This window comes from Natator depressus, chromosome 19, assembly GCF_965152275.1.
Source record: "Natator depressus isolate rNatDep1 chromosome 19, rNatDep2.hap1, whole genome shotgun sequence".
Lineage (NCBI taxonomy): Eukaryota > Metazoa > Chordata > Testudines > Cheloniidae > Natator > Natator depressus.
The window spans coordinates 10139787-10163937 of record NC_134252.1 but is presented as its reverse complement, the minus strand read 5'-3'; the positions used below and the strand labels follow the sequence as shown (position 1 = coordinate 10163937).

Genomic DNA, 24151 nt, shown 5'->3' with positions numbered 1-24151 from the left:
GGAGGTGGCCTGCTGGCCAGCTCTGACAGAAATTCTGCTTCACAAGCCCACTGTTCCAGCTGTGAACACACCGCACTAAACCTGGTAAAGTCTCACGTGCCTGCTCATCTACGTAAGTATAATTACATCTTCAGTCTATTGCGGGGGAGACCCCGTCACTGCAGAGTAAGGCTAGTTCCAAGGAGCCAGCGATGGCCTTGGTTCAGTTGCATGAGTCTCTTTCCAGCAGCAGGAGACGGTAAAAACTCCAGTTATTGCACTCAGAACAGATGCATTTATGGCTTTATGCTTCAAACCCACGGGACAGCAGAGCGCTCCAGCGCCACACGTGGGTTTGGAAAGGCTTTCCCACCTGCACAGCGGCTTTCCCATCTCTCTTGCCACGGGAGGGACCGAGGTGCAGTAGCGTAGCCCTGGCGTGGGGAGGCACAGGCGGTGGTAATGGCTGCTGTTTCAGGTATTATCCATGTCCTCAGGAGCGCTTTAGTCCCCTGAATATACTGGATTTCCCCCCGTCAGTGCAGAGAAAGGAAAGTGGAGGAGAGAAAGAGAGGGTTAGTACAAGACATCCCAGAGTGAGAGTCAGGTAACAGGAGCGAAAGCAGGAGTGGATCCTCCAAGCCAGCTACAGGAAATAACAGAACAGGATGGGGTCAGATGAGTGCCAGTCCTGTGTTAGCAGCACAAGCGAGGCTCTGGCAATGCTCTCCTCAGGAGCTAAAGCAGCTGACCTCTGGTAACACCCACACCCAGCAAGCGTCAGCTGTTTAGACCCCTCAAAACAAGACAGGTAAGTGAGTACTTACTGACCAATCTCAAGCATCATGCAGTAGGAGAGGGGGTGATTAGGAGACTACCACATGAGCAAGACAGCATTCAGCAGGGAGAGGAAGATGAGGAGGCAGGGGTATCACTTCCCACAATAATAACGGAGCAAGACGCATGCAGCCACCACTAGACACTCTGCAGGTATGTAACTATCCGTTTACACCACAGCTGCTAGGCCATGGCTTCCTTTGCACCCACGCCTGTTGTGGCTAGCACACGGGGGAGACCACCAGCAGCACCGGCTGTGAAACAGGCTCCAGGGGTCGCTGACTGTCTGTCATAAATACAAACTGTTCTATGGACTGTGCTGGGAAGACAGGGAAGAGACACTGGCAGGGTCCATCACGCTTCCTGGCAGCTGCGCATTATCAGTGCTCCCCTTCTGGCGGACACTAGCTCATTAGCGGTGTGCGGAAGGAACAAGAAGGGCAGTTAGGCAAGTGTTAGCAGGGCTGTCCTTGCAGAATCTCCAGCCCTCGTCACTGAGTAATAAGCACTGATGTAATACTACATTCTCTTCAAAGCACTTTTACAAATTACTCACCTGTGTCACAGGCACGTTGAAGGATGAGTTTCATGTTACAGAGAGGAAAACAGGCACAGAAAGGGGAAGTGACTTAGTCACAAAGTGCATCAGTGACAGAGCCAGGATTACAAATCTGTTCCTGGCTCCCAGTCCTGCGATCATGCCACACCTTGCTGTAAATGTCACACCACTGCATCAGCAGGACTTCTCTTCCACCCAGAGCAGCATCTCGTTTGCCATGGCTAAAAGCCACCACTGCAATCCATCCTCTTTGCAGCCACCATTCAGGGCTTAAAGCCCTACTGCCCTAACCCTTCTGTCTGTGCATCCCATCTCCCTCCAAACTAAGTCCAATCGACACTACTCTCTCAACCCTGCGTGCTCTAGTAACAACTGGCCTAAACCCAAAGTAATGCACGGCAGCTCTTAGCCAAGCACATCTGCTCTGCCTTCACTCAGTCTGCAGTGCAGTGCAATGAAAGCTTACTTAATCCTCTGCAAGGCTGGGGGCAATTTACCTACCTACCACACAGCCTCGCACGGCTCACTGCCCATCACTACGTTGGAACGCCAGCAGGGCTCTTGGCACACACTACACACCAACGCCTACACAAACCAGAGGGTCCATGTACAGAGCAAACCATGCAGTGAGGATGAGATGAGTCACTGGACTGGGGAGAGAAGAAGAAAGTGCTCTCTTACCAACTACCCCTCAGAAAGCAGGGCTAACATCCAGAAAGGGGGGGTGTTAGATCCCATCAGGCTGTGCAGGAAATGGCAAAGTCCTGGCAAGCATCCTCCTGGGGAAGACACCAGAGATTATGCACTTCAGCATCCACTGGCAGGGACAGAGCAGACTGCGTCAGCGACAGAGCACTCTGTCTCAGGCTGCTCTCAGATCCTGGGACAGCACTGGACTGGGTTAGAGGGAGAGTGGGATGGGAGAAGAGTGCTTAACTTAAGGCCTCCGTAGGAAGATGCAGTTTGAGCTATGTCAAATTTCAGCAGCTGAATGATGAAACCCCGAGAAACCATATGGCCAGACCAAGTTGCTGGGGTATGCAGCTATGCATACCTTCTAGCCTGATCCTGCAGGAAGTGATTACAGTGGGCAGGCAAGACTCGCAGCTGGAAGAAGCCATCTAACCTTAATTGGATGGACAGAGAATCATTACTCACCCCACTGCAGAAGCAGAGGAACGTGCCTCCGAACCCATAAAAGGAAACAAACAGATCCCCAAGCAGTTAACTTTAAAAATATAACTTTATTACAGCAAACAACAAGAGAGACCGGTTCAAATAGAAGTGAGAGAGTTTGCCTCCCTCTCCCTCCTTCTGAACTCCTGTAGGAGGCAGGGTCAGTTTTCCTATCCCATCCCATCAAAGCTGCAGCCTCTTAGAGTGCAGCTTTACTGACCCTCTCCACTCCATCTGCCTGTCCTACCATTACACAAGCAATGAAACACGGCACCAGGGCCAGGGGAGAGTTAGCGCGCCGGCTGTTTGTGGCTAAGGGAAGACAGGCGGTAACTGCCGTGCGGGATGATTTCCGGAAAGGAATTTTGGAGTGTTGTTTTCCAGACACGGCAGCAGCTTTTTACGCTGTTGCATTGATCCGTCTGGGGTGAAGATCAGTCTAGGAGCAGCAAGGCACATGAGCTGTAGCCTGGTGTGTCAGCTGCCCTGCCAGCCTGCCTCACCCCTGAGCTGCCAGGGTCACCCCCAGGGCTCAGGTGGTAGTTTATTCTACATGCTGGTACCAACCCTTCTTCACCTCAGCTGCCAGCAGGGGGGAACATTAACATTGGGGGGGGGGGGTGTGGTGCGAGGATACTTCTCTGAGAAACAGCTGGTAAATGCTTTTGGTCACTAACAATAGGGGCTGGCTTTGGACTAGTCACCCTGCTGGAAAGGGGACTGATTGAGAACAGCATATGAAGCCCAAGTCGTCCAGTCTCCAGCCACACCCATAACAAGGCAGCAGCGCCACCACCCCCTGGCTGTACTTTCAGATCAGTCCACTGACAACAGCACCCCTGCCATGCCCAATCTCACTTGAATACTGAGCCAGAAACATGAAGCAAGAGGAACATTTACAGGGTGGAAGGAGCAGATTTTTAATCAAATCTCCAAAAAGGAATGGTTTGAAATCGTCCAATATTCTTCTCAGCTAAAGCTTCTCTTAAAGCCCCACCTAAAACCACTGCCTTCTGCAAGAAGCCTGCAGCATGTAAATGCAGATCCCAAGTTCCCAACCCCAGGACGTGGGTGGTGGAGGGGCAGGGCACATCTCATGCACTGCTCTTTGAACAGTCAGGCTGTGTGACATTTTCTGGCCAGCAACAAAACTGGGCTACAAAAGAGTGCCAAAAACTAGAGAGGAAGGGAATGCATGGAATGTGAGAACACCATGTTGGGGGGTGCATTTAAATATTGTCCCATTGAAGTTCACCACTGCTCAGCAGACTGACTCACAGGGTAGGGCAATGAGGGGTGCCTTAAGCAATACCAGCCCCTTCCACACACCCTATGTTCTCCTTAAGTTTGCAGCAGCTGGCAATTCTCTGCTAGGGTGCTGTCATTCACAATGTGCAAAGCAGAATACAGGGGAATACCTCTGTGACAATCTGCCCCCCAAATGCACTGATTAGTGATAAAAGCACAGGTGAGAAAGATGAAAGGGCTTTGGGTCCGATACATACTGCAACGCCCAGGAGTGTCTAACCAAGTGGCTTAACACAGAACAAACATTGCAAATCTCTACCCTGGTGCCAGGAATATGTACAGCGCTATCTACACCGACACATAAAAAAATACTACCTAGAAAAAAATTTAAAAATTGTGCAAAAATACCCAGCAGCTTTTAATAAACACATTTCAAGTATTGCTAATGTGTCTGTAACTCTCCTACACACACTCGCCAGTGTCAGTAATCCACAAGGCAGACTGGTGAACACCTGGTAAGGAGCAGCAACAGGTATGGTGCCACCCTGGGGCAGACAGACTCAGAGGAATCATTCCCAGAGGGCCAGCAGGTGGCCCCACTCTCTATTCTACTGGCCAGGAATCCAAACCAAGAGCAGGCTAACTGACACCAGCACTCAGGGTAACCCAATTTGGGCAAGCTGTGCCTCTTCAACACTGACATTGCCATTAAAGCTCTTTACACACAGAGCCCACTCAGCTTTAGCCACCTAGTGTTGGGCAGAGATCTAACAGGTGATCATTTAAGGGCAACATCTCACAGTTAAACCCACAAAATGCTTCGCTTATTTTGTTTCTAACAATTAAAACTAAGAGCTCCTCTGGGCTGTATCCTTGTCCCTGCATGGCTTCTTACTGGCTGAAAGGGCTACAACACTAGGAAGGGTTGGTCAGCACCTTCTCCATGACCAGGTGAGAGCCAGCACTCAACAGCAACTGGGATGGCACATCTATTTCCCTGCCTATGCTCAGTGCCCCATAGGGGTTTGGACCCTCAGCGCTCTCCCCAGCACCTGGGAAAGGGAATGTCATCCCAACCAGCCAGCCTCAATTCTGAAAAGTACCGGTGCTGCTGGGAAAGGGACACTATATATTCCACAGGCCCAGATGGGAACGTAGTTTATACTGACACACGAAGCTGCCCCTCACACTGCTGGGGCAGAGACGGAGGAGGCATTTGTAGCGACACAACAGGGAGACCTAGCTTTCAGCCTTCATCGTCCCCCAAAATCCAACCCCCATTCTAGAATGGAGCACAGGAGATGGGACATGGACTGTGTCCACCTCCCCATCCTCAGCCCCCACAAGGCACCGCAGCCCATTCAGCTAATCCCCGCAGGAAAGATGGCAGGTCTCTGGAGCGGACACTCCAAGCTTGGATGGTTCTGAGAGGTTGGGGTTTCCCAAGCAGCCCTTCTTGCTTCCCAGCTGTGGTTGGAACCCCTCTCCCTGGCTGAGGCCAAGGTCTTGCTCGGCATCAGGCTGTAGCAGTTGAAAATCCAGGTAAGCCACATCACAGTGAAACAAAAAAATAAATAAATAAAAAGGTAATGCATGGCTTGACTGAGTCCTTGGCAGCTCTGCACCACAGGGCTGTCTTGCCCGAGGTCAGGGAGATAACTGGAAATGTACTGACTGGAGCTAGGCACAGGCCCTGGACTATATCACAGCACCACTAGGGAATGCCTCCTACCATGCTGGTGTCAGTCTTGGATCCAAAGGAGGGGATTTCACTCTTGGGACTGGACGGGGTCCCGGCATCAGGCTGGATAAATCCTCTTCTGTCTATTAAACTAGAAAACAAGATGGGAAGAGAGAGGAGAGGTTAAAACACCAACGTTCATCACGAAAGAAACCCCTGAAGCTGTGTGCTAAGCCAACTGGTGATGCTGTAAAAATGAGTTGCTAACACCTATTGAATCAACAGTATAATACTGGTGCAAAAACGGTGAACCCAATGCTGGGATGCCTTAGCAGGAGTGTCGTAAGCAAGACACAAGTAGTTGTTCTTCCATCCTATTCAGCACCAATAAGTCCTCCATTGGAGGAGTGTCTCCAGTTCTGGGCACCACGCTTTGGGAAAGATGTGGACAAATTGGAGAAAGTACAGAGGAAAGCAACAAAAATAATTAAAGATCTAGAAACATGACCTACAAGGAAAGACTGAAAAAAATTGTGTTTGTTTAGTTTATAGAAGAGGAGACTGAGGAGGAACACGATAACACTCCTCAAATATGTAAAAGACCGTTATAAAGAAGAGGGTGATAAATTGTTCTCCTTATCCACTGAGGACAGGACAAGTAGTAATGGGCTTAAGTTGCAGCAAAGGAGATTTAGGTTAGACAGGAAAAACTTCCTAACTGTCAGGGTGAGTAAGCACTGGAACAAATTGCCTAGGGAGGCTGTGGAATCTCCATCACTGGAGGCCTTTAAGAGCAGGTTGGACAAACACCTGTCAGGGATGGTGTACTGTAGATAATACTTAGTCCTGCCTCAGTGCAGGGGACAGGCCTAGATGACCTATCAAGGTACCTTCCAGTCCTACATTTCTATGATTCTCGGGGATTTCAAAGGCAGGAAGCAAACCCTGACAGCATTTGATCATTAGCACTGGATAGCTGTGCCTGCCAGCACTGTCCAAAGTTTAGGGAATTTGAATGCAGGCAGGAAAATCCCCTCGGCCAAATCTCATGAGGGTGACTGGAGAGAGGGAACAGACTCCGCACACAGGAAAGCGCTTAACTATGGCTCAGACTTTTCTTGTGCACGTTTTTAAACATTTGTCGCTTAAAACTCAAGGTGACCGGCAAGGCTACATGCACCCACCTGAGCCCAAAACACTTAGCACTCGGAGCAGGCAGACGTTTGTTCAAATCTCTTGGTGTGAGCTGAGTGCACCTGGAAGCTGCAGGCTTGTCCGACCTGGACAGTCAAGTCCCCACTGCAGCCACAGAACCAGTACCATAGTGACAGCAGCAGGGTAAGCTTCCCCAAGTCCTGCTTGTGTCTTTGTGGGGACTGCCAAACAAAGTGTCAGTGGGAGGATGGATGACATGGGTTCCTGACCACTCAGAACTAGAGACAACGTTGTGTCACTACTATGCTAGGCTGGAGTTGGAGAGGCCCCCTACAGCAGGAGCAAAATACTATTATCCCATTAGCAGTCATCTGCCTCACAGTGCTCTCATCATGTTTAAACAGATTAGCTCACTTACTGTCATGGACTCCATAGTAACAGTAGCACTGAAAATGACAAGAACCTTGGGAAGTACTTTAGAGGGAAAAACAAAACCCTCCTTAAATCATGGTGTAACAGCCCTCCTGAGCACAGGTTAAGCAACAGCAGACCTTCCCTGTATTATTTCATTACACTTACATTAGGTTAGTATTTCTGGAATGCTCCCAGTAAGTTCAAATTGGTTCCTTCCAGCAAAAGAAACACTATCTCAAACCTGCCTGAAACATTCAACAGGCTGAGAGCTACAAAATGTGGGTTGGGATTGAACTCCCAACAGCCCAACACAAGAGATTATTTTAAATTTGCCCGACTGCGCCCTCATGTGACTAAACCATGGTAGTTTTATTTTGGGATGGGGTTAGATTCATAGCTGTTAAAGCCAGAAGGGACCATTCTGATAGTCTAGTCTGAGCTCCTCAGTTGGAAGGTGTTCGGTAGGACAGACCCAACATGGGGTTTTTGGTTGTTTTTTTTGAAAGCTACAAACCAGGTTTCATTAAATGATTTTTTAAAATGGAAATACAGTTTAAGTAGTGAACAACATTGCCCCATGAACTCTGCAACCCAGGAACCCTGCACCCTGCCCAGGGAAGAGCAGAGGGTGGAACTCACTGTTCTTGTTTCATTATCCAAAACCAGTGAAAAACAAGAAGCAAATAAGCACAGATGAGGAAATGTTTGGCATTATTCCTTCCTGCTTTAATGACAGTTGCAAATAATTCACAGGTAAGGGAATTTGTCAGGATCAAATTAAACAGGAAATCATTGTGTCCTTTTAAGGCAAGAGTCTCCAAATTGTCTGACGAAGGACAGCATTGGCTACTTGCCAGAAGTCTAAGGTTTCCAGCATACTGCATAAAATGGAGAGGATTGCAGCCAACCCCATCTCTGATAGAGGTGAAGACCTCCACAAGACCACATATCCCAGCATGCAATGCTCCATCTTGATCTGAAAAGCAGCTGCAAGATGCATGTAGAATTCCAGCCACTTAGAGATGACCTGGTGGGCTGGAAGGGGTTTTGATGCTGGTTCTTCACCTTAGAAATATCAGGAATGTCAAGTCTGCTCTCACCTGGAGATCCTGGAGCTGTATCAAGAGCACATTTAGCAAGAGCCCTCCTGCCTTCTTTGACAAGCGAGGAGTGAGACAAAGCTCTCGCCCCCAGGCGGTCAGTTAGTCATGGAAATTAAAGATTTGTTCAAAAATAAAATAAAATAAAGAGCTTTATTTAACCAGTCTAAGATCTGTACTCTCCCGAACACTCAGCTTTCACTGCCTTGAGTCTGGTGAGAGTGTCATTCCACTAGTTCTCCAGTCACCAGACTCTGCCAGGGCAGACAAGACCTGTATTTGTAGTGTAAAAACAAGCAGCGAAGAACTTCTCCATCATCTAGAAGCCAGATGTATTGAGAAGTCCATTGCAGGGCACCTTTAAGCCCAGGGTTATTCCTTATGTAGTGCTAAAGCTCACAGGATGCATCCTTTAGCCCTCCTGAGGTCCTTAGGGCACTGGATTTTTAAATGTCTAAAGAGGAAACGCTAATCTAGTAAATATTTCCATAGCAAGCGATTACCATTAGCTGCCGGGCCCTCCTGTAATGGGCATATCCCACCCTTACTACACTGCAGGGGGATATTCCAGTTGCACTCAGTTTACACCCTACAACGAAGTCTGGAGTGCCCTGAATTAAGCAGATTTAAATTGATGAAAAGTAACAGTCAGCACCCGCCTGTACATTTACCTATCCTCTGGGCCTGAGCCTCAGAATTACCCACCCCACCCGAGAGCCCTGTGCCATCGCTTCGGCCTGGCTCCTGGGAGCCAGTATTAACCTCTCCTGTCTCCACCTCCACATATGGCTGCTGTGTCAGGGCAGGGTGTAAGTCCCGAGTCCAGTGAGGATCGGAGGCTCTTACCTGGGATGGAATGGCCCACACAATACTGCACAGCAGTTGGTGAGGATACTCTTATGGCTGTAGGGATTGGCAAACTCTGAGCCTCTCTTATTTGACCACGACCCTTTGATCTGCAATTGAAAGGACATAGGCTGATTAGAAAGCGACAGCCTGGCGAGAGGGGATGGAGATGGTCAGTGCACTGCCCAGGTCACACGGGAGGGTGTCTTGGACAGTATCATCCACACATTGCTTGAAAAGCCCAGGACTGAAGTGACAGAAGTGTCCCAAGTCAGGGCAGAGGGGTGTGGAGCTCTGCACTGTGCCCCATAACACGGCTCTCGCTTCCCTGACCTCTAAATCCTCTCCACAGCAGTGCGGCAAGCCAATAGAACGTCCCTGGGCGAGACATAGCTTCCCCCACCCATTGCACCAAGCAACCTTTAGCTGGCCTTCTGCAGCTCGTGTCCTCTCTAGAGCAGTTTGCCCTTCTGCCTTTGCCCAAGCTTAGTCTCAAAGTCGCAATGCCCACTAGTTACACATTTCCCACACCATGTACTACGCATCACACTTTGTCTAGTGGTTGTAAACCCCCCACCCTCCCATCCATCTGTTTCTCTTTAGTCATTTCTTGTTTGCCAAATTTAGACTGAAAGCGCTTCAAGGCAGGGGCTTATTTCTGGAAAGCACACAGGGCACTTACGGAGCTAAGCTAACAGCAAGAGGGTTCATAGGCAGCTCTGTTAATGTAAAGAAACCCTTTAGTTTCTTCATGTTGAGCCGCCACAGGAGCCTAGGAAACACTGTTGCCTTGGAATCTTAGTCATGTAAGCTGTAGGAATTAGATGGTGTTCCAGGTCCTACCTCTGCCCCTGAGCCTTGGCCAGCTTGTGTGAGTTTACAATCACACTTCCCCTTTTTACTTCCTTTCCCCAGCTGCTGTGACAAACAGGCCAGTCAAGCAACATGGGAAACCAACAGACTATGCACCACGGGCTCAGTCACGCGGTGTAACTCCCATTGACTTCAGTGGGAATCTCCACTGTATAACCGAGAGCAGAAATTGCCCCAAAGTGCTGTTAAATGCACTAAGTAAAAGAGTAGAGAAACCATTCTCTCTGAGATAGCAATTGTGTCACTTGTAACAACAAGGTGGTACAAATATTTCAGACAGAAGTGTGATTTTCAAATCCCTTTAAGCAACCAAACAGACACAAACAGCTATGCTATCTAGATACTTATCAGACCCCCATTACAGTAGTATCTCAGCATGTCACAACCTTTAATACATTTACCTTTATAACACCCCTATGTATCAACTCCCTTTCATAGAGAAGTAATCAAGGCAGAGAGAGACAGACAATGGGACTTGCCCAAGTCACACAGGAAGTCTGTGGCAAGGCAAGAAACTGAACCAAGTAATGGCCACCCACTCAGCCTCCTTCCTCCCTACTGCTCTCTCCGTGGTCCAAATATTAACAAAGGACACATCTAGACTGGGAAACAGGTCATGCTTCAAAACATGTTAAGCTCTCATGTTTTAACTAACACAATTTTAAACAGGACTTTGCATCTAACGTACCCAAGGTAAGTCCTGTTTACAAATATGTTGCTGGGTGTGGTCCATCTTAGGGGCAGCCCAAAGGTTAAAGGGTATTAGCTAGTATTTTAAAATATGACCTCTTTTCCTAGTCTCCACACAGCCAAGCAACACACACTGCTCTCCCTTTTGAAACCTGTGCACTCTGCCGGTGTGTGCATGCACTGGCATGCTCCGCTGGGCTACTCGAATTAGAGGGTAAACTCTGGGGGCAGCCCAGAGTCTTTAATCTGTCTTTAATCTGCTCTGTAATAAAGTGCCACAAGCACCTAGGGCCTGTCAAGATAACCTCCTCTGACACACTGCTGCAGAGACAGCAACAGAATTTTGGCTGATCTCTTCATTGCTTAGAAAGGAATGGGCTTCATGCCCAGAGCACCTTTCTGGTCCCATTCTATGGAAGGAGAGACACACGGATACTTACGTCTTCATTCGTCGTCAGGTTGGAGGCGACTAGGTAAGTGTGAAAACCTGAGAGGCCCAAAATAGACCAGACTGAGAAAAAACATATCACCAGCTCCAGCACGGTGGAAAGAGAGTCAAGGAAGCCTCCAAGACCACACACACACACACACACACAGAAAGCAAGGAGAGGCCTCAGGCCCAAGTAATGGATGAGTCAGTCACTGGAGGCACTCTCAGCAACTGTGAGGACTCTCAGTGGGGGGGGGGCACAAGCACAGGGACTTTGGGAGGGTTATAAAGGGCTCAGCAAGGTGCCCTTGCTTTGAGTGGCTGGCTGAGACTCCTAGCAAGGAAATGGACTCTCACCCCTACCCCTTCCATTGGGGAAAAAGGGTCAGCCCTGGCTAGCAAGGAGAGTGCATTCCAGCCAACAAAGCAGGCATACAGCTTCCGTCCCACTGTCTGTGCTATTCTGCGAGTGCCCATCAAGGGAGAACTCACTACAGCCAATTTAGTCACATCCCCCCTTTTCCCTGTGTCCTCCCACGTGTCAGAAAGGGAGCTTGTTTCCAACCCTCGTCTGTGCATCACCAAGCACATGTACCATGTCTGGCAATGGAGAAAGAGACTGTGTCTTGAACAAAGGGTCTCACCAGCTTGGCTACAGGATCACCACTCCTCCTGTAAATGCAGAGAAGTCTGCCCTTCCCCCACTGTGGTGTAAGGAGGCTACGTGCATTAGGGTTTGTAAAGTACAGTGAAATGTCCTGACAGAAGGGGCTGTAAATCAGAGAACACTTTGCAGAGAGCTATAGCTTTAGTATCTCTGCTCCAATACCCTGCAGGGATCCAGCTGTGTCAGTGTACAAAAGGGGAACAGATGGGAAGGTGCAGGCTCTAAAAGGATATCTCGCCGGTGTTGCCTTCAGAGTGGTGACAAATCCACTTCCCTGAGAGCCTACAAAGCAAACAGGACAAGGTATTGAATTCAAGAAGGCACATTTACATCTCCAGCCAATTTGTCCTGCTTCAAAGTACACACCCATCCCAAAAGGCTTCATGGATCTGCCCAGCTGACTGAGAAACCCCCACAATCTAGATGCTGGTGTGCAGCATGCGCTCCAAGAGGTTCAGGGGCTGAAAAGCAAGCTGCCTTCTATCAGAGGCCATGACTAGACGTAGATGCAATGTATACATACACCTCCAACCCACTGCAGCCTTGACATAGTCTGTAACCTACTTGCTATGGAGGGAAATAATCCACTCACCAAAACTCTCAAACTATTTTCTAAAATAAGGTTTACAGTTCACTACTGCAGCCCTCGACCAGTTCATCCAGACGACCTAGCAGTGAAAGGCCCTGAATCTCGCCATCGTCACCTGACCCATCCATCACCTAGTCTAATACAAACTTAGAGACTGCTTCCCTGTATGTGCTAAGCCAGGTGCCCGTGGTGACGGCCTGAGTTCACCTTGGCCGGGAGGGTGATGCACGTGTTACTCACAGCAGCCGCAGTACTTACGCAGAGTGAGGTGGGTGACGACACAAGCGAAGATGAAGGCCGTCAGGAAGGAGAGGGAGAGGATGAAGGCATAGAAGTAGCGATAGTTGCGCTTCCCCACACAGTTGCCTACCCAGGGGCAGTGGTGATCAAACCGCTCTGAAACCAGGCAGCAAGAGAAGGTTATTAGCACATCTTACTCCCCACACCTCACAAATGGGTGAACACTGCAGAGCCTCTGGGAACCTCGGGGCTACAAGCCAGCCCTTTGCCCTATCCTGCCCACCTAAGATTTTAGCCCAGTACCTCTGAATGACAGGACACCATCACTATATTTATATAGTGCTTTGCATTCTGTGTATGTGCCCGTCTTTAACTTTATAGGGACACCAACCTTAAAAATCACTTTGCCCGAATACTGATCTAACTAACTGTGGTTTCTTGTAACACTTACAATTACTAAAACTGAAAGACATTAGAGAAAATGCATTTCTATGCCTTCAGTCTGTATACTTTGTAGATTTGACAGAACTGTGGGGACTCAGTTTCACTGTTCCCTTGCATTAGTCATTTCCCCTATTCATGTGAAGAGAAAAAGCATTTTAAAAGTTAGGAAAATTTGACTGTAAAGCCACAAAGACTGGCAAGGGAACCCAGGGCAGATGCAATATACCTGAAAATACTTCTGACTCTTAAAAGAATGGACTAGATTTCAAGTTGGCAGGGCCCTTTCAACAATAGTAGCACTGCTGGCAAAACACGCACATCACTTTACCCACCACTGAAATGCAGCCACCTCTGAGGTGAAACATATCAACTCTTTCACAGCTCATGGTAACATAACCTAAGAGTTTAATACAGGACGTGAAGAATATCCTATCCAGTTGAAACCGCAGGTGGAATTTAGAATGGCAGAATGAAATTACCCACATGGAAATTTTGCCAAGACACATGGGTTAACTCTCCTACGCGAGCAAAAAAAAGTACCAAGCCATCTTTTATAACCACAAGCGGCCAGGACCTCCAACTTAGGTTTCACCCACAAAACTGCAACTCTAGCAGCCCAGCACTGCTTAATACTACGGTGAGGCTTTGGTTCAGAAGGAAGAATGCCAGCTACTAAAACCTGAAGCATCCTGGAGGTCTCCCATTCAAGCAATGCTCAGGCCTAACAAAGCTGGGTGAGGCTGCATCCTGTGCCACCAAGTGACTCTCGCTGATGTCAAGCCTCATCCTTGAAAGCCATTCAGTAGTGCCTCAAACTCCCTGTCTTTGAGCTGTCTTCTTTAGAAAGGTGACCTTGAATTTTGTGGCAGTTCTCAGATCAGTAATTTCATCTGTCTCCAAGCTGCCTCAGCATCCACAACTGTTAGTGCAACAATGCTGACTGGAACAGAAGGTTGCACCCATAGGTTAATGAATGAATGAATGAATGAATGACAATTAATAAAGTAACAGTGTGCTCAGTGGACCTGCCATTCACCTATACTCCACCATCCTGCCCACACGTCACACCAGACTGACAGCTTTTTAAACTGCTCCTCCAGAGACTCTAGACTATGCAGGAATCTCACTGCCACACCAATATCTCCTGATGCATGCCAGTCCCTCTCACATCTGCCAGTTTGGCTGTATCCAACCCTTTTTTTCACTCCATTCAGCCTCCAGCTCTCCCTCCCATCTAGCACCAGGTGCCATGGGGCAGAAGGGCTAAGATAGAACATATGCTGGCCCCTCTGCTTCACATTCGCCATGACTGCAACATAGAGGGGCCAAGGGAACAGAGATCCTGCAGCTTTATTTCATACCCAGATGCTTGGCGGTGGGTTTAAATATGCTGCATTTCACCTGTACAATCCTACCTGGTACTGTTGGAGAGGGCATTAGAGCACAGCACCTGCTGTATCCTGGCCCACAGGCCACTGTTGGCACAGTACATATCTGTCATTAGTTTGAAGTGGGGAGACGGGAGAGAGATTATTTTATCACAAGTTTGTTATTTAGTTTTCAAGCCCTTTATGGTGAAGCAGAAAGGTTTTTGCTCAAGAGCTTAAACTAGAAGCCCATTTATCTATGCAGATTTCACCTGCTCCTGATCCCCTTGGACTTACCTACACAGTTATCACAGACGCTGCAGTGAGAGGTCCGGGGGGGTCGGAACATTTTGCAGGTATAGCAGTACTTTAATTTCACCACGTATTTGTTTATAACCACTTCCATTGTCCGGGCGGGTGGGCGGTAGGTGGAGGTGCCCATGCTATCTGTGGAGTGAGAGTGAAGTGGGGAGAGTCAGACTCACACGGGCCCATTCCACATGGCACCCCAGCCACTGGGGCCTTGCTCCCCTCTTGCATGGCGCAGCTCTGGCTGGTATGCACTGTGCGGTGCTCATTCATATCCAAGCTGAACACTGGAGAGGCAGCGTGATGGAGGGGACTGAGATCAAGATGGGAAGCCAGGACCCCTAGAGCTCTAATCTCAACTCTGTCCATTACTCAGAGTGTTATTTAATCTTTGTGCCACAATTTCCCCTTCTGTTCAACAGGGATGACCCTTGCAGGGCTGCTGAAAGGAATTAACGTCAGTCACACTTTGAAAATCAGAGGCACTATATACATAGTAAGCATTAAAGCAGCACTCTAACACGCCTGCTAACATTAACACATCTCTAGAACACAGAGGAAGGAAGCAAAGCTCCTCTCTAACAGTTCTCAACCAAAGGAAGTAACAAGCTGTTAACACACGTGATTCTTCTACAACCGTTCTGTGCACCAGCAGCACAGCTACAGTTAAGGAGCAGTAGCCTTTGGGGGGCATCGTCATGGGAAGCCCTGTCCTTGCTCCCCATGTCCCCTGAAGCCGGCAGGGGCTCAGCTCCAGCAGGTGGCCTGGAGCTCAGGCTTGCAGCCAGGGGCTGGGGCAGCTCAGGCTGGCCTGGGGTCGGCCAGCTGGCCATGGGGGAAGGAGGGAAGGAACAGGGGCAGCTCTTGGCTCCGGGCTGCTGGGGATGGGGGTCACTCAGGGCTCCGGCTGGCAGGGCCTCAGGCAGAAGGGGAGTGGCCAGGGAGCTAGCCTTCCTGAAGGGGAGGTTACCCACCGCCCTTGGATAGGGTGGCTTAGGGGCACAGTAGGCTTAGCAGTAGAATTGTGGGCAAGGTGGAGGGGTGATCTCTTGACTGTTTCAGACAAATTCCATTGAAGTTTGATACATACTAGTAGCACAAGTGGAATTTACTTCCTCTAAGGCCATGGTTGGAGATTTTTCAGGACACTGCAAGATACGCTTGTGCACGTAGCCAGAGGGTGCTGACCTGGATGGGTGCAGTGGTGGGAAGGATGGCTTTCGACATTCATGCATGTCACTTTAAAAAAAAAAAAAAAAGCCCTTTGATATCACAACAGGGAGGGCACCACACATCCTTTTACGAGGGCTTCAAAAACCTGATTTGACACAGTCAAGCATGTTAAGAATAAAATGAATGGACTATATTAAGAGCAATAGCTGACATGACAGGTAGCCCCTGCAGTGGGCTAACGGACTAACTACTTCAGGGGATTTTGAAACAGAAAGTGAAGACGACAGCTAGCTAGTTTTAAAAACCACCCACAAAATGGTTGTCTGGGCAGATACAGAGAAATTATATTTCTCTGATCATTTCCAGCAGTGACAGACTCCAGAAGTCTCACAGTAGCTTTGCTAGAGCATTTGTTACTATGGGTAACACACTACAAAAAGCAGGCCATATATTCTGCACACACACACTTACCGTCATACAGCCATCATAAAAACACAAACATATATTACATTACATCAATGCTTGTCCTCTTATAAGAGCTGTGAATACAGGAGTCCTACTGGGCTAGTGACAAATCCTAGCACCTAAAAACATTAATTCCCAAATTCATTACCCTAAATTCATGATCTGCAGAATAGATGCCCACTGTAAATACAAGCTCTAAGTAGAGATTTTAAGTCAGTTTCAATCAAGAGGAAGATTCCGCTGGATGTGGATATGAGGACTGTTTCAAATTCATTAATAAATTGTAATAGGACTTTATGCTGGGCACTCTGACTCAACTATTTTGGCTATTCGTTTGGCAACATGGTATGAAGATGGGGGCTCAGTATCTAGTCTACAAGTCAGTTACTGGGATCAGCCACCTATTTCTGAACTCATAAAAGAGGGACAGTCAAAGGGGGAATCAAAGAGTGGGTAGTTAGCAGCAGCTGCTATTGAGGGAGTGCTGAGTAAAGTCTTCTGTTGGCTCTGGACTCAGTTGTATGATATGCTTCATTAATATTAAGGCTGGGATTTTCAAAGGAGCCTAAAAGAGTTAAGTACCTAATTCCCATTGAAAAATTCAATGGGAATTGGGCACCTGACTCTCTTAGGTTGCTTTAAAAACTCCAGCCTATAGTTTTATGTATAGGTGCATTGATATTATTGATCAGCACAATGTAAACACAGCACAGTCTGTATAGAACAGCACCCCGACTCCCCTCCGCCCAAGCCTTGGCACAATTACACCTGGGCCGACCTAGCATTATTACAATTGCATTAAAATGAACTGAGACATGCAGCCTTTGAGAACTAGCAGAGAAGAGGGGTCTAAAATGCCTTTTTAGGCAAAATAATCTGGGATCAGTCCCCATTGTCTGCATTTTAACATGAGTGGAGATTTGTTGTGGTTTATCAGAAGCTGCTCTGAAATCCACAAAAGCTATCAGGCGTCTCTAGCAGGGCAGCAAGATACTTTGCACTTGGGTAACACATGGGGATGTTCTTTATGGTGTCTAACACACCCACCCCATTTTCTTCACAAGACAGGCTTTCCAACAACCCCATATGAGCGTTTGCCCCCAAAGATGTCAGACAAAGCTTCACAGTCACAAAATCCAGGGGAACTGGTCTCGGATGCTCTGGATGTGGCCTGCAATTAGCAGCGTTACCCAGAACTCCTTCCCAGTGCCAGTTCTAGTCACCAAAACCCATTGAGACAATCACAGTCAGAAACAAAACAAGGGCTTTATTTCTCTCTGCTCCTATCAAGACTTTTTATCTGATCTACCAGAACCTAAGTGGGGCTTGAAGAGCTTACTCAACACACACTACGATTAGGCCTACCAACCATGGTGAAAAAACACCTGTACTACCACATCTCCTGCTGTTTAACGAAATAAGCATAAATTCTTAGCACTTACATAGAACGCCACAGCTTCACAAACATTATCTAATTAATCCTCATAGAAGCCCTGAGAAGAAGGGAGGTTGGTATTATATCCATTTTACAGATGGGGAAACTGAAGCAGTGGTGAACTGACTTCCCCAAAGGCTCAGAGAGTAAGTTTCGTAACCAGGGCTAGAACTCAGGGCTTCCCCAATCCCAGCCCTGTGCTTCAACTGCTGTCTGAACCAGCACACCTCTCTCTACTCCACACTCTAGGATGAGAGTAATAGCACAGTATTTAAGAGTACGGTACGCAGTCACTCTGAACTGAGGATTTCCCATAATGGTACTTCAGGCTGAGGTATCTGGTACTCCAAGCTCTCTCTCAATTAACCTCTGTGCTGGGCCAGAGGGACAGTCAAATGGGGAATCAGAGAGTGGGTAGTTAGCAGCTGTGCACACTGTATTCTACTACATACTCCGCTCGTGGGAAGCAAGAAGCAAGCTGAGCTCAATGGCAGGAAGAGCACATAGAGTTGACTGTAGTGTTTGGTACAGTACTTTGTCTGGGAAATTGGTACTGTTGACCAAAAGAGTTTGGGAATCACAGTTTTAAACAGAAGAATAAATTACTTCTAATTCTACATCTCTGAAGATACTCAATCTTGGGACTCAGCTTGCTAGCACTAGACAGGTCAGATAGTCCCCTCCTATTACCACCTGCTCTTTACATTTTTTGCCCTCTGAGATACCGTCAATTGGACACAAGTGTCTGTCCTTAGACTCTACTCCAAATGCCATCTCCAATCAAAACCTTCCCCATCTACTGCTAGGGTGCCAAGACCCAAGAGAGGGACCCCCATATGCCTTTAAAGAATTGGCTTTTTCTAACACATGTGCATGCACAGTCCACAGTAAATGCATGAGAGAAAGGCTCACCAATCCGTTTCTCCAGGTCTGCAGCCTCACTGGGGGTGGCTCTGGGCAGGATACCTGGGTCTCTGAAGCTTGTCTGCAGCAGACAGCTGATGACAAAGAAGAACAGGACACCCCCGATGATGGGAATGGCCAGGGTCAGGTGACTGGCAAGGAAGGGGCAGCTGTAAATAATTAGACAAACAAGTTTTTTACATTCCCTGCATTCACCCACAAGCACCTCAATCAGCTGCTCTAATGATTACTGTTTATTATTTGAATGGGAGTAGCGCCTAGGAACCCCAACTAACACAGATGATTTTGTCATGAAGATAGGACCCAAGTTTCAGAGCTAGGGAGTCCATCTGAAGAACAAATCATACTTTGTTTCCCAACACTGAAGAGAACAACTGGTTAGAATGTAACAGTCTCCATACAACCACCACACTGCCTGAGTCCTGTATGTACCTTATTGATGTGTGCGGACTCAGGGGAAGAACAGTTCTAGGGTGCTTTTCAATGGAAAGAGCCCCCAGTACTTTACAAACTATATACTCACAGCACCACCAATATGCAGCCACATCTGGAGTGGCAGGCAACAGCCAGTCATAACACAGCACAATTGTGCGTAGAGTGGGTGCATTTAGGGTAAAGTTATATTTCTTTGGAGATACAGAATTGTATCTCAAAAATCAGTGACACGTTGGGAAGTCTCACCTTCTGAGAAAATGACATCAGTGAGGTGTCAAGGCTGAATGAGTTATGTGGGAGCCTTTTATGGACCTTTCTGTACAGATAATGGGTCAAATTCAGCACTACTGCGATTCCATTTGGCCCAACATATGAAGCTGAAAGGGAAACTGGCCCTGGTTCTATTCAGATTTGCCATCTATAGATGGCATGGGTGTCCTTCATGCTGCACCAGGGGTTTAAAAAGGGACACATTTCTGTACTAGACGCTGCTGTAACATGAGCCAATGCTCCTCCAAATAGATGACTCTGTTTGAACAGGTACAGAGAGCCATTATTAGTGACTACACATCATGGAGACAAGGGCCCACCGTTTGCCCTCACATGAGCACAATGGGAGGGCAGCCTCAGTCACTCACAGCAAGACAGTTAAAGACTTCTAAGGCACGCAGCTGTTCACATAATGCAGCGCTGCAGTCCCGCTCCCACTCCTCACTCTGCAAAAGGGATTTTACTATTATAAGCACTGATAATCACCCAGACGCCAACCCAGACACGCAAGCTGTCCGACTCCTGGTGTCCATGGACAATAATCAGCCCCACTATACAACGAGGCAGTTCAAAGGGATTAAGAGAACTTTTGTTTCAACTCCCAAACTCAGCTGTTCAGAACAAGACAGCCACCAAACAAAACCCCACTGGACTAGAACCAATTCCACCACGCAGTGCAGCCCTGTGCTTTCTTTTTTACAGAGGGACAGAATAAATCAATCCACCCTGCTTCAGAGGCTAAGTCAAAGTGATTTAAATCCCCGATTTTAATCATGATTTAAACCAGCAAGCAGAAAACCTTGATTTAAATGATCAATTTTAATCATGTTTATACTTTTTAGATATTTTCCTAAAGGAAGGTTGAGTCTCATTGATTGGTAACCTTTAAAACATGTTGATTTACAACTAAATATAACCTTAACACTAAATTTACTGCTTCTTTTTACCAACCAGGAGAATACACATTTATTTAAGAAATTATATAGTTTAACTTACATTTATTCAGATTTTTAATTTTTACATTTTTATGTTAGAAAATTGTGAATAATGCATTTATTATTTGCCAGATGATGGTTAATTTTTTTTACTTGTGATTTGTGTCCAGCTCTGTTTGGATGGAAATTCAATTTAAAATACACAAAAATAGCATTTAATTTTTGTATGAAAACAAAACTACCTTAAATGTGCAGGACACATAAGAAAAAAGTTTATCAAAACATGTTTTGCATCTAAAACTCATTTATTAAACAACGGAAGTATCTGTAGTTAGTGAACTGAACTGATTGTTTTTAATATCATGTCCTTCAAGATGTTAGAACTCTCTCATAACTAGTTTCTTTACTGATAGATCAGAAGAAGAAAACAAGCTTTTCCGCTTCTTCAACTCTCAGTTGGTTTTGTAACAGTGAATGAACTAGTCATTGAACTGAACTAAATGAATAAACCGAAATGATAAAAATATTCTCTCTGCACCTGCAGAAGCTACTGCTGATTTAACACTTCAACAAACCCTGGTTCCAGGTGCTTACACAGCGACTTACCCCATGAACTGGTGGAACTTTCTTTAGAAGTTGGCAGGAGACATGTACTAAATTTTTTTTATTTAATTTTTAAATGATGTTAATAGATATGATAAATTTAGGCCTTAACATAGGCTAACAATTTTTAATTTGATTTAAAAAGCGTATTATTTAAAACTAAACCTGTATTTAATTTAAAGCAAAATTCCAATTGTAATAAAGCTCTCCCACCCCAGACAGGAAAGGACTTGGGGACAATGGAAAGGGGGTTGGGGACACCAGAGTTCCCCCTCCTCAGACAAAGGGAATAAGTGGAGTGAGGGGTTCCTAGAGCTTCCCCTCTCCAGAAAGTGGAGTGATCTGGAGACAATGAGTGGGTTAGCAACCCACAGAACCCCCTCCATAGACAAGAGATGATGGGGGGTCGGGTTCTAGAAGGATGTTGGGGACCCCAGAGCTCCCCATGCCCAGGCAGAGAATTATTTGAGGGGGATAAGAGAGCTAGTGATGCAGAGCTTCCCCTGCTCAGGCAGGGTATGATTGGGGCCAGGGACCTTTGGGCAGGGGGTGGTTCGCTGGCTGGAGAGCCAGGGTGTCTGGGCAAGGAGTGGAGGGGTGATTGGGGGGCAGGATCCCGGGCCAGTGGGGTGATGGACCAGGGCAGAGGACGGGTTTAGTAGCTAGGGCTCACAGGCGGGTGGGGTTGGGAGGCGGAGGATAATGGGATAGTTGGGGAGACAGGGTCCCCTGGCAATCCATTTGAAGGGCAAGGGGTGATGAGGTGGTTTGGGAGCTAGGTTCCCAGGCAGATGCAGGGGGCGGGTTGGGGAGGCAGGGGCCCCTAGCAGTGCATTAGGGGGAACAGGGAGTGATGGGGTGGTTTGGGGGCTGGATTCTGGGCTGGTGAGGGGTGGTCAGGACCCCAGAGGCGGGGGGGGGGGGCCCCGGGCAGAGGCGGGTTGCGGGGGGGGGGGGCGGGCAGAAGCAGGGTGTGTCAGCCCGGGGCAGAAGCGGGTTGTGGGGATAGGGGGGCCGGGGGGGCCCCGGGCAGAGGCGGGTTGCGGGGATAGGGGGGCGGGGGGGCCCCGGGCAGAGGCAGAGGGTGTCAGCCCGGGGCAGAAGCGAGTTGTGGGGATAGGGGGGCAGGGGAGGGGGCCGGGGCAGAGGCGGGTTGCGGGGGGGGGCCGGGCAGAAGCAGGGTGTGTCAGCCCGGGGCAGAAGCGGGTTGCGGGGGTAGGGGACAGGGGGGGCCCCCGGGCAGAAGCGGGGGGTGTCAGCCCGGGGCAGAAGCGAGTTGCGGGGGTACTGGGGGCCCTGGCGCAGAAGCGAGTTGCGGGGATGGGGCGGCGGGGGGGGGGGCCAGGGCAGAAGCGGGTTCCGGGGATAGGGGGGCGGCGGGGGGGGCCCCGGGGCAGAAGCGAGTTGAGGGGATAGGGGGGCGGGGGGGGGCCCGGGGCAGAAGCGAGCTGCGGGGATAGGGGGGCGGGGGGGGGCCCGGGGCAGAGGCGGGTTCCGGGGATAGGGGGGGGGGCCCCGGGGCAGAAGCGAGTTGAGGGGATAGGGGGGCGGGGGGGGGCCCGGGGCAGAGGCGGGTTCCGGGGATAGGGGGGCGGGGGGGGGCCCCGGGGCAGAAGCGAGTTGAGGGGATAGGGGGGCGGGGGGGCCCCGGGGCAGAGGCGGGTTCCGGGGATAGGGGGGCGGCGGGGGGGGCCCCCGGGGCAGAAGCGAGTTGAGGGGATAGGGGGGCGGGGGGGGGCCCGGGGCAGAAGCGAGTTGAGGGGATAGGGGGGCGGGGGGGCCCCGGGGCAGAGGCGGGTTCCGGGGATAGGGGGGCGGCGGGGGGGGCCCCCGGGGCAGAAGCGAGTTGAGGGGATAGGGGGGCGGGGGGGGGCCCGGGGCAGAAGCGAGCTGCGGGGATAGGGGGGCGGGGGGGGGCCCGGGGCAGAGGCGGGTTCCGGGGATAGGGGGGCGGGGGGGGGCCCCGGGGCAGAAGCGAGTTGAGGGGATAGGGGGGCGGGGGGGCCCCGGGGCAGAGGCGGGTTCCGGGGATAGGGGGGCGGGGGCGGCCCCGGGCGGAGCGGCGGGCCCCAGACTCACTCGAAGGCGAAGAAGAGGCCGCTGGTGGCCAGGATCAGCCCCAGCGTGAGGGCGAAGACGCCGCTGTGCCGCGCCAGCATGAGGCGCCCGCCGCAGTAGAAGCGGTTGCGGCCCGGGAACGCCTCCCACTTGCGGCGCGGGGCGCGCGCCGGCGGCTCCGGGGCGGGGGGCGGCGGGCCCGGGGGCGCGGCGGGGGCGCCCGGGGGGATCTGCCGGTACTCGCACGCCTTCATGGCGCCGCCAGGCCCCGCCGCGCCGAGCCGCGGCCGCCACCCGCCCGCGCTCGCTACGGGGACGTGTCCGCTCCGCCCCCGTGCCCCGGCCCCGCCGCCAAGGGAGCGGGCCCCGGCCGGCCTCCCGCCGCAGCGCCCCCCGCCGGCCCCGCGGCGCCCTTCGCCCCGCGCCGGCGCCCCCTCCCCCCACAGCCCCCCAACCCCTCACCCCACCGCCCCCCAACCCCTCACCTCACACCCCGTACCCCCACAGCCCCCCAACCCCTCCCCATCACCTCACACCCCGTCCCCCCCACAGCCCCCAACCCCCTCCCCTCGTACCCCCTCAGAGCCCCCCAACCCGTCACCTCACCGCTTCCTCACCCATCACCTCACACCCCGTACCCCAAACAGCCCCCCAACCCCCTCACCCCACCGCCCCCCAACCCCTCACCCCCCAACCCCCTCCCCATCACCTCACACCCCGTCCCCCCCCCAACCCCTCACCCCGTCGCCCCCCAACCCGTACCCCCACACCCCCCAACCCCCTCCCCATCACCTCACACCCCGTCACCCCACAGCCCCCCAACCCATCACCTCACACCCCGTACCCCCACAGCCCCCCAACCCCCTCCCTCCACCGCCCCCCAACTCCCTCACCCCACAGCCCCCACCGCCCCAACCCGTCACCCCACACCCCGTACCCCCACAGCCCCCCAACCCCCTCCCCCCGCAGCCCCCCAACCCATCACCCCACACCCCGTACCCCCCCACCGCCCCAACCCTTCACCCCGCAGCCCCCCAAACCCCTCCCCTCGTACCCCCCTACAGCCCCACCAACCCGTCACCCACAGCCCCCTCACCCATCACCTCACACCCTGTACCCCCTCACAGCTCCCCAACCCCTTCACCCATCACCTCACACACCATACCCCCCACAACCGCCCAACCCATCAGCCCACACCCCGTACCCCTCTCACCCCGCAGCCCCCCAACCCATCACCCCCCAACCCCCT

General features: G+C 50.5%; 1 protein-coding gene across 2 annotated transcripts; it reads right to left on the bottom strand.

The window, feature by feature from the left end:
• Positions 1-269: 269 nt before the first annotated feature.
• Positions 270-23156, bottom strand: ZDHHC18 (zDHHC palmitoyltransferase 18). Of its 2 annotated transcripts, XR_012635782.1 has the most exons (10): positions 22924-23066; positions 18590-18750; positions 14593-14742; positions 12503-12640; positions 11889-11937; positions 10999-11101; positions 8996-9105; positions 5532-5631; positions 2057-2154; positions 270-500 (listed from the first exon to the last, which is right to left on the bottom strand). XR_012635782.1 is itself a non-coding variant. In XM_074934454.1 (8 exons), exons 1-8 carry the CDS (start codon positions 23154-23156, stop codon positions 5514-5516), a joined length of 1062 nt encoding a protein of 353 aa, XP_074790555.1. In that variant the 3' UTR covers positions 2236-5513. The 2 variants fall into 2 exon arrangements, 1 of the variants encoding a protein (XP_074790555.1); XM_074934454.1 differs by lacking the exons at positions 270-500; positions 2057-2154 and having other exon boundaries at positions 2236-5631; positions 22924-23156.
• Positions 23157-24151: the final 995 nt, after the last annotated feature.